At 50.6% G+C, this 10,301-nt stretch overlaps 1 protein-coding gene across 1 annotated transcript in view; it reads right to left on the bottom strand.

The window, feature by feature from the left end:
- Window positions 1-6: 6 nt before the first annotated feature.
- LOC127750033 (uncharacterized) overlaps window positions 7-10,301 on the bottom strand; it is a 69,319-nt gene continuing 59,024 nt past the window's right edge. Inside the window, exons 2-3 of the mRNA XM_052270464.1 lie at window positions 3,570-3,730; window positions 7-2,983 (exon numbers count right to left, since the gene is read on the bottom strand). Of these exons, the coding sequence (XP_052126424.1) occupies window positions 2,924-2,983; window positions 3,570-3,730 (221 nt within the window). The 3' untranslated portion in view covers window positions 7-2,923. The remainder of the gene's footprint in view (window positions 2,984-3,569; window positions 3,731-10,301) is intronic.

The following is a 10,301-nucleotide window of genomic DNA, read 5'->3' on the forward strand; positions in this document are numbered from 1 at the left end:
GGATAATATTATGTATATTTATAGAAAGGTTATATTATAAATATGCGAATTCGTTCTTTTGGACCTGCATCGTTGAGCTTTATCACGTGACGAACCACATTAAACTTTTTCGCGACCTGAACACTTACTGACCACTTCACTGTTATAGACTCGGATACATTTTCGGAAAAAACTACACCGCAAAACAGCATCATCACGTAGATATTGCAAACACTCATGGAGACCTAAAACGACCATTAAATGCTACAGACTAGGGCCATCTGGATGCAACAGCCATATACACTACTAAAACCTGTTTTCGTACACAGACATAAGCTTTCTGGCCAACATGTTTTAGGCAGAGTTTTACGATTTCGTAAGTGGGGCAATACAATCAAAGACAGAGATTGACCTGTACGCGGAGACCCCGGCTAAAAAGTCTATTTTACTCAAAATAAAAGTGCATTGCATTTTTACAGTTGTCTCAAAAATAAATTTTGCTTCTCACAGAAAAATATATGTGACATATATGAGTGTTTCAAATCTACATTGCTACTAAGTCTAAATTTTCCAGATTTTCAACCGAGCAAATTAGCAGATTAAAGTTTATCTTTCCCGTACATAATTGTACACCCTTGATCGTTCGTGCTCAGACAAGTCTGTATTAATCCAGAGATCATCTCCAATGAGCCAACATACTTTCCGAGTTTAGACCACTCTAGAAGCACCGCAAGAGCATCAATTGTGTATCAATGCGCAAAAATGGGCATAAATGCATCGAAAATGAGTTATGTTTCCCACGAATATTTATGTGCATTACAAAATTGGCGCATCTACTGTAGATGCAATGCTTGTGAAAGAAGTCGTGTGCTCTATTAGTAAAACATTTCTTGCTGCCAACTGTTTGTTTAGATACATAGGCCGTAATATAACTTGCGTACCTCAGAAAATTCGTCATTTAAGTTATCACATAAACAAATTCTAAAATAAAACAATAATAGCTTGAAACACACTCGTTGGGTGCACAATTTCAAAAATTTACTTAAACAATAAGCAACAGTGATGGCGAGATAGTCTTGATATGATTATAAATATTGCTATTGAGTTTCCTTCTCACGGAATACACCCTTTACAGTGTCTCGTCACTTAAACATTATGAAGATGATGCAATTACAAAGCATTCATTGAATTAAACTTAGAACACATTTTGATGACGACCAATAATGTAGTTTGCCATTAGCTGCGTAAAATCTTTCGAGGAAGTAAGAGAGGAAGCTTCACATTCAAGCATTTTTCTTAAACTGAACCACAACCATTTTCCTATCAGGAAATCGGAAAGCAAATATACAGTCTGGTAGAAGATTAATATCGCAAGACAGACGAGGGAATGAGGAGAAAAGTTGGGTGCATACTGGAAGTAGTAATGTAATTGCTAGAGCTGTCAACATGTTCGAAGTAAGAGTATAACACAGCGTTAATAACGTCATGAAATAAACAATAAAATGAGTATAAGAGACAACAATTAATTTACACTGCGACCCCCACAGTTAACGTTATTCAATAATCTAACAGTTACTGTGGTGCAATACTGGTTAACTAAGTACGGTTAAACTACTGCGAGGGAATTTCAGTAAGTAGATAAGGGTAACCGCGTATCAATAAATGTAGTCAATGGTGGTGTTTTTTGCGGGCTGAGGGATGCCCAATATTAAATGCGATCCTCTGTTACCTTCCTTCACAGCTCAGTCAAGTGGCGCAGCCAAAATGGTGCTTACGAATATACAATATGCTCACAGAACTTTGATCGGCACCAGTAAACCAAATGAAGCTCATGACAACACGCACAACCTCCGCACTGAGAGCCAAGTACGGCGGACAAGCACACTGCAGATTACTTGCAGGTGGAGAGTAGAATAAGTTCTGTGTATTGTTTTCACGACCATATTACAACTGGTTTTCTTGCATTCCTAGTATTCGAGTCTAATCAAATCCCAACTGACTGGGATTGACAGCAAGATGCGCCTCGAATGGTCACCCCCTCTCTAGACGACAACTTTTGCATAAACCTACGATGTTAATAACAGATTTATAGTGGGATCAACAAAGCAAGAGAGAGATAGAGAGAGAGTAAGACTTGATCCTATATATCCCTAAGGTGTGCAAATGTGTTTTAACTATACTATTCAGAAATACTATCAGGTACTGAATAAATATGCAGCCGCTCAATTTGGCATTTCGAAACTAACGCTTCCATGCACCGTTCGGGAACTAGATGAATAAACATAGATTCAGCTTCAATGCATTAGTGAAACTCGGTTTCTTTTCTTCAATTAATTCCATTCCCCCTAGACGTAAACGCAGTCTAAAATATATCATTTGCAACATACAGATACGCTGATGCGAAACAAATTCCTGTCTCACCCTTTTACTGTAGGTGTTAAGGGGGGCTTGCAGTTGACATCTTGCAAATGGCCAACTTGCCGTCACGTGGCCCAAACTCCAGCAGCAGTAGGAAGACCCTATACAATTTAGTCTGTTAACGAAACCACGACAGTCACTTGATCCAGTTAAAAGCATATTGGCCACACTCGTTTTCAAAGTGATAGAAAGGGACTCATCCGCATGTTATATCATTCATCACTGTTTAGGTTGCTAATCGGAAGCAAGGAGCCGTTGTCGAATTCCCTGACGACATGGTTGCGACTGGAGGGGTGAGGAGCAAGCTTGGCCTGGGCTGAGGTCCTGCGCGACGGCTGCTGAACGGGAAGACTACAACTGAAGACTGAAGGCTGTGTTGCCGCGACGCGCCGCTGCGCTGGCTGGTCTCTGTCACTTCGGGTCACTTCGCGTCACTCCACACAACACACTCTCTGTCGCTCTCTCGATGCGGCAACAGTCGCCCCCTACAGGCAGAAGGCAGAGTAGAGGTAACGGGGTGAAGCGGCTAGCGCCCTCTCGCCCAGCGCAAGAGAGCGTCCGCCAGCAGGTCTAAGTGCGCTTTTGTCTGCAACAAACAGAGAGAACATTGTGATAATGTGTCCTGTGCCCTACTCTCTCAGGCTACCCTTCTAGGGGGAGGGGATTGCCAACGGCCAGGTCAATTAATTTTAATCAGTGCGTTTACGTCGTGCAAGGCTCCGGCCAGGGATCTCTATCGGCCCTTAACTGTAAACGGGGTAAACCCATTGGGGGTTTGGTGGGGCCGGTGGGACAGGGAGGGAGGGAGGGGGCGCACAGATCTCCTGCCTCCCCTCCCTTCCCCATCACACAGACACGAATGTTATGAAATGAGAGGCAACCGCTGCGCGACGAGTACGTTATTGTCCAGCATTCTAGTGGAAAGGTCACCGGTGACATGCCGCTAACGCAGACTGCGGTGAGCCACGTCAACCCACTGCCATCACCAACAGACTAGGTCGGGTAAAACTAGAAGTTAAAATACTCTCGAAAAATAAATTTAAAGGACAATAATCTATTTAGGAAAAACTTACAAAACTTGGAATAACAATTAATTAAAACTAGCATTGGTAAAATTTTAAATGAAATTTTGCCGATGGCAGTGAGAGCGATGGCGAGTGAAAGCAACTTACCGTCTTGTAGAACATGCACGCTTGCCGGTCCTCATCCTCGCCCGCGGGGCAGTCGATGAAGCCGTCGCAGAGCACGTGGTCGTCGATACACCGGTACCGCCCCATGTGGTCGGGAGTCGGACAGGCGAACCTCTCCATGCCGTCGTCGGCGGGTGGGCACTCTGCAATGAAAAAGGAAAAAAAAGTGTCAGTGTGTTTGAGTCGTACATGTATCGATCATTACAAATGACCAAACGTAGCGACAGGTCGTCGTAGGGCGCCTGCCATACTGCGAGTAGGCAAGCCCGCCTATCAGCTGAGAGGCCCTGTGGCCTACCTCGTAGGATGTGGCAAAGGCGGGCAGGCAGCGCAGGGAGCGCCCACCCCCTCTTTCCCCTCCCCTCCTTCCCTGGGTCAATGGTCACATCGGTGGACCATTGCGCAATAACCACGCCCCCACCGCGCTTTAATATTGTTCCCCGATTTGAATAACAATTAATTTTGCCCGCCCGGCCGCGTGCGTTGGGCTCCTGTAAGGCAGGGTGTGGCGGTGGGTTCGGAAGGGAGGGGGAAGGGGGAGGGGGGCTCGCTTTAGGGGTTCGGCCTTCCATCCACAGAGAGGGGTGCGGCCCAGCCGCTGCCACCGAGGGGGCTTTCGGGAGCTCACTCGGGGGGGCTTTCTGTGGGGCGCTCGCCACGCCATATACCGCACGCGGGTGATAAACAGCGTGTTCATAATGAATGCGGCCCTCAGGCGGGGAGAGACTTCAGCTCAGCCAGCAGCTCAGCCTTGCAGTTCATGGCCAGCAGCTCAGCCAACAGCTCAGCCAGCAGCTCAGCCAGAAGCTCAGCCAGCAGCTCATAGCCAGCAGCTCATAGGCAGCAGCTCAGTCAGAAACTCTCATCGTGCTAAAAGTAAATACGCGTCTAACAATAATATGCTGCGGGTGTTGAAGGACCCGGACATGTGCCTGACGCGTGAGTGACGAGGGCAAGGAAAATTAGGCGGTTCTTTTTGTCTCCTTTGCGTCTGCCGGGTGGCTATGGCTGCTCCGCAGCACGGCGTGATTTTACCTTTCATCCCCCCATAAAAAGAAGGAACTCCCTTTTAAATTAAATCACCTCGCGGTCCCGCTGCCGCCGCCGCCGGCGCCGGGAATAAGGAAACGAAAATGAATTGCAGTATTTGCATAAAATTGCAGACGACAGGGGCGGCGTCCCGTGAATTAGCGGCCCGGGAGGTGGTCCGGGTGTGGCGTGGCCGTGGCGTGGCGTAGCGTACGGAAGAAGACGAGGGCGAGGCGCGCAGGACCCCGGCGTAGCCTGGCGTAGCCACTTAGCGAGCCCCCTCCCGTCCCACTCAGCCTGAACCCAATCAATTTCCTGTCTGCGCCGCCCCGGGGGCTGCCTCGGCATGTGGATGAACAGAATCACACCGCGCCCCGCCCGGCTCCGCCCCGCCCAAGCAGCGGCCCGGTTAATTGATTAAACCCAAGCCTTGCTCCGTCATTCGTCCGTTATTTGTATTTGCGGCCGCGCGAAACGGGGGGGAGGGGAGCCTCAGCAGCAGAGTCTAAACAGTGGGGTAATATTTGTGATACATCGAATAATGCTTTTATCCAAATGTAGATTTGTCTTTGTAAATATGGAAACATCTTACAACATTATTCCGAAGGTGACCAGTCAAATCTCAACATGTCATCAAATTAAAAAAAAAGGTCGGGATGATGTATAGTTCAACCAGGCCCATCATCGCATCGGAGCTGAAATAGTCGTAAAAGCTGAAAACGGTCACGATGAGAGCATTTCCAAATAATGTCATTGCTGTCTTCTTGGGATCTCTGGCACGAGTTTTATCCCCCAGTGCCGACGGCGTGGCGTCGCGTGGCGTGCATCCGGTGCGGTGATGCGATGACCTTTACCCTCCTCATGACGCAGCGCGCGGCGGGACATCGGCCCGGCATCAGCCCGACATGGTGGGCCTCGGGCGCGCACGCCTGAATCGCCTGAATCATGTGATTATGACGTCAATCCGATCCGTCCACGGCAGCAGTGTGTCGGTGTCGCGTCGTTCAAGGTGATCCGGAGGCTTTGTTATTTTGTTATTTTTATTTGTGCGTCTCCTTGAAATATGTCAGCGCCCTCCTCCGCACATCTCAGTGCCGTGCAGATCCACGATGTGGAAAACCCTCTCTGCATCGCGTGTAGCACAAGATGTGTATACTTTAAAGAAAGTGTACATGGCATGTATACATATAGTATATATACTTTAATTATTACGCATTTTTAAGAGCGTAAAATATAAAAACGTATACATGCCATGTACACTTAATTTAAAGTATACAATGTACGCATTTGAATTGACGGGGTAGATTTGCAGAGCGGCTGCTTGTTGCGTTAGTGCAACACTAATTGCAGGTGTAGCAGGTGGCGAGCCGTGCGCTGATCACACAGGTTGTTTTCCAGCTGATTGAGCGGCGCGCACAGCCCCGTGTGTGTGCGCACGCAGACGCAGTCAGGCGGCAGCGCCACCGCGGTGGACAAGCACAACCCCTGCGTGCCATGGCTCCGGCTGTCTCTGGCTGGCTGGCTCTGGCTGGCTCTGGCTGGCTCTTGCTTGCTCCGGCTGTCTCTGGCTCCTGGCTGGCTCTGGTTGGCTCTGGCTGGCTCTGGCTGGCTCTGGTTGGCTCTGGCTGGCTCTGGCTGGCTCTGGCTGGCTCTGGCTGGCCCTGGCTGGCCCTGGCTGCGACTCCCACCCACACGCGCGTGGGGGGATAAAGTTTTAGCAGCCGTTTGCCCGGAGGAAAGGTGGGGCGGCGGGGGGCGGGGTTGCAGCACACAGCGGGGCGGGCAGCATCGCCCCACCGCAGCGGAGCACAGACGTCTCCATCTCATTAATTAACGCAAACACGGCGAGAGCACCGCCTATATACGGGCGCGCCTCGCCTGGCGAGCTTCTTTCGCAGTGAGATAAATTAGTCAAATTAGTACAACTATGACGATTATGATTATGATTACTCTGAAAATTTGTCGTACCGGGTATAGGGAAATTTTCCATGGAAGATGTCCTACAGTTACAATTCAAAATTGTAAATTAACAAGCCCTGCTTACATCGACTTGGAATCGAATGACGGGCAAGAGTGGAAGGTTGTACCGGTTGACTCAGAGAAAGACGAGTTTGCGAGCGGGTTTGATTACTTGCTCTGCCCGTCAGGCGTCATGGCTCCTTAGGAGGGCAAACCCGACCGCACCTGCATCTACATCTACTCCCTATCACCCGGTACATATGGTGCGACATATTGTTATTGGAAAGTAACAAAATATAACGTACGTGTACAAGCATATTTTTCACGGTGATTATGATCATTCTTATTCTTAATACAGTCGTAAGTCCTCATTGAAGTAGTAATAGAAGTACCCACAGTAAATCAGCGCGAGCAGTGCGAAGGACGAGCCTGTCGTAGTTTCCTGGATGTCGGGCCGAAAGCGGGAAACCGAGGCAGGCAGAGAGGGGGAGAGGAGCGTAAAAATAAACTAAATTCCATTACGTCTGTGCAGCTCGCTCTGGCAGCTGGCGCGGTCCCTACCGGTCCCGGCGACGGCAACAGGGAAATGTCAGGGAGTCGGAGGCGGTGCCGCCAGAGCGCAGGCAGCCCCTCGTCAGCGCACCGGAGGCGCGAGAGACAGAGAGAGACAATATTTGAGAAGGATTTCGCGGCCAGATTTAGAGAGCAATCTCGGCACTCTGCGCTGCGGTTGGTGCGGCTGCTGCTGCGCACCTTTCAGCACCACGGGACCACGACGGTTTGTTTGGACTCGCCATCCGTACACTGTGTGGCGACACACAGGGTGCGGTCGGCTCGGCTCACTCGGGCACGACACTCGGGTAAATCAAAACACACAGCGTAGAGCCGGACTAAACCTGACCGCGTGTCGGTCAATCGGTCAAATGTCGCTGACAAAAAATCAAGGAAAATGAAAGAAAATGCTCCATGAAGGCAATTTGGTTAGAAAAAATAGGTGTAAAACATTACATTGCCGAAGTGACAAAAATAAATCAAAATACACAAAAACTTTGCAACTCATCGAAATGGCTGAGACGATCGTGGGGCGCCTGCCAAGGAGAGGCGCCTGTCGCGCTCCTTCCCTCCATTAGCCTTTTTATCGGGCGATAAGCTAATAAAGCAGGACCGCTGTTCATTAATCTCCCCCTGTTAGGGATCAAAGTGATGGCGGCGTGGCGTGGCGTAGTGTGGCGGGGTGGGGCGTGGGGGTCCAGCAGCACCAGCGCCTGTGGGCGGCCCGGGAGCAGCACGGCGGAGCATAGCCAAATACCGCATGGAAGTCGATTTTCGCCACATCAAAGAAAAGGGGCGGAGGGGGGAGGGCGAGAGGGGGCTGCGGCGAGGGGTCAGAATGGACCGCTTCTTCCCGGCGTGGCCGCAGGGCAGGCCAGGGCGGGGGCGGGGCAGGGCAACTCTGTTGCGGTCTCTCTTGGAACACCCCACCGCATCTCGCAACTGTCAATGTTGTGCATCCCTTTAACCTATACTAAGCGAACAGTGGTAAGTCGGGCACCGATTAGAAACAAAGTACAATAGTAAATGGCTTGACTTGACAGTAAAGTTTCAAAGCGGCTTTTAAAAGAGCTAAGAACACTTGTTTTCTTTAACAAGAACAGAACCTACCGCCAAAAGATTATACTTTAAATAATCATCATTGATGAAGCACTGCTGACACCCTTTATCTTGTTTACTATATCTCGAAACAGAGTTATTTAAGATAACAGGAAGGTGAAGGTGTCACTGCCATTGTCTCTGTTCCTAGGCCGTGGTGGCCACCAAACTCCCTTCGAAGCCAAAATCGTAGATTTCCACTTTGTGGAGGGTTTCCTTGCGATTGTGTTTCGGGTGGGGACGGGTGGGGTGGGGGGACCACAGGCGCCGCAGGCCACCAAGTTGGCGGTGTTGTCTTAACTGGCCATTGTAGGCGCGACCTCATTAACCGGGAGTAGATTGAATGGCTGGAGGGAGGCGGCCTTCCAGGGCTTCCAGGGCCTGTTCCAGCGCGTTCCAGTCTGAGCCCGCCAGCAGGCCCAGCAGCCCCGAGTCGCTCTCAGGATCTTGTGATACGACCTTTCCTCCATGTCCGTCCAGGAATATCCCTTGCCAGACTTCCAACTGCACCCCTCCGCCTACCCGGCCACGAGTGATTTGGACAGCATTGGAAAAAGAGGGTTTTGAGTCGCTGTCACATCTTTAAAATGTTCTGTTCTTAGGATGTAGGAATAAAACTGCTCCAGGGACTAATATTGTTAACATTGATACGATTATTTTATCCCTTTACAGAGGCATTAAACTTTTCTTTGCCCCCAATCCAAAACGTGCGACTTAAAACCTATTTTTTTCCAGTAAGGGAACCGAGCGGAACGCATGGTTCTATTTAAATCAAACTGGATCACATTATATTTTGTTTAAAAATACAACCATAACAAAAAAGGCACGCTTTCCAAAAAAAGTTTGTCTGATTCGTGGCTATATTTTGTTTGTGGCGCTTGTCCCGCACTTTCGTGATGTCCACTTTAGGAGGCCACGCACTTGTACTTTGGTTAGTGCATGTGCTGGCAGAGGTGCAGTGTGTGCCGAGCAGGTACCAAACTAGATAAAATGCGAGTTGTATTATTTTTAGCACGGATAGGCCCGCCCTATCGCACATCGGCACCACCGAGCGACTGTATCAGCCCTGGCCCAGGTCGATCGGTCCGTGGGACACGAGCAGCAGTGCGGGGGCCATGTGCTTCCACGCTGCGCCGCACCCCGGCCGCACCACGCTTCCGCAGCGCGCTCTGCAATGAGCTTGAAATGAGCGCGGAATGAGCTCGATCGGGTTCAATCCGGTCACTCCCCGCCCCCCTCTTTCCCCTCCCTCCTTCCAACTGCGCTGCCCAGGCCCCCTGCCTGCAGGCGAGCCGCACACCCTACTCGTCCCGCCCTCACTCACCGAAGCGCAGCAAAAACGCAAATTTTTAAGGATGAAAATATTCAGGCAGTTCTATAGCTTCGTCGTTCACATTTAGAGGGCGAAATAAATTAGGTACACTTGTGAAGGCGAGGCGACCTCTAACAAAATAACAACAATCTTACACTGCCACCGGCCTGCCACCCACTCTCGGGGGGAGTGTTCGCGACCAACAACGTGAGGTTTGACAGGGTCGCGTCCTGAACACCCTGGAGACCGCCCCCGCAGGCCCCCAGCCGCTGCTCCCTGTGGCTTCCAGTTCCAGGCGACAACAAAACGCAGCTCGCACAACACGACAAGGGCTGGCCGCGCCATTCCGCGAGCTTGTAGCCCGAGCCCGCCCCGCCGCCCCGCGAGCTGCTGACTTGTGGCACCACTCTTGTTCCCGGCCTCAAACCCAGCCGGCCAAAACCAGATGGCAGCAGGCTCAGTGTTTCCTTTCAGGGGAGCACGCCCCGCCAGCTGGCTGGACCATGCTTCACCACCAGCACCAGCACGGCGCCGAAGCACACAGCGTCGTTCTGGTTCTAAGGGAAGTCGTCGTCACCACTTCGCGCCTCGCAGTAGATCTGAGGCGGAGAGGGGTAGGGGAGGGGGGACGAGAGAGAGAGGAAGATAGAGAGGAGGGGGGAGAAAATCATCAGGGCTCTGTGTCCTCCCCCACCAGCCGCGACATTTCAACCCCGTCACCACCCCCAGTCCTCCCTTGACCCCCACCTCCCCCCTCCCCTCCC

Source organism: Frankliniella occidentalis, unplaced genomic scaffold (assembly GCF_000697945.3).
Source record: "Frankliniella occidentalis isolate FOCC.00 unplaced genomic scaffold, Focc_3.1 Scaffold124, whole genome shotgun sequence".
Taxonomy (NCBI): Eukaryota; Metazoa; Arthropoda; class Insecta; order Thysanoptera; family Thripidae; genus Frankliniella; species Frankliniella occidentalis.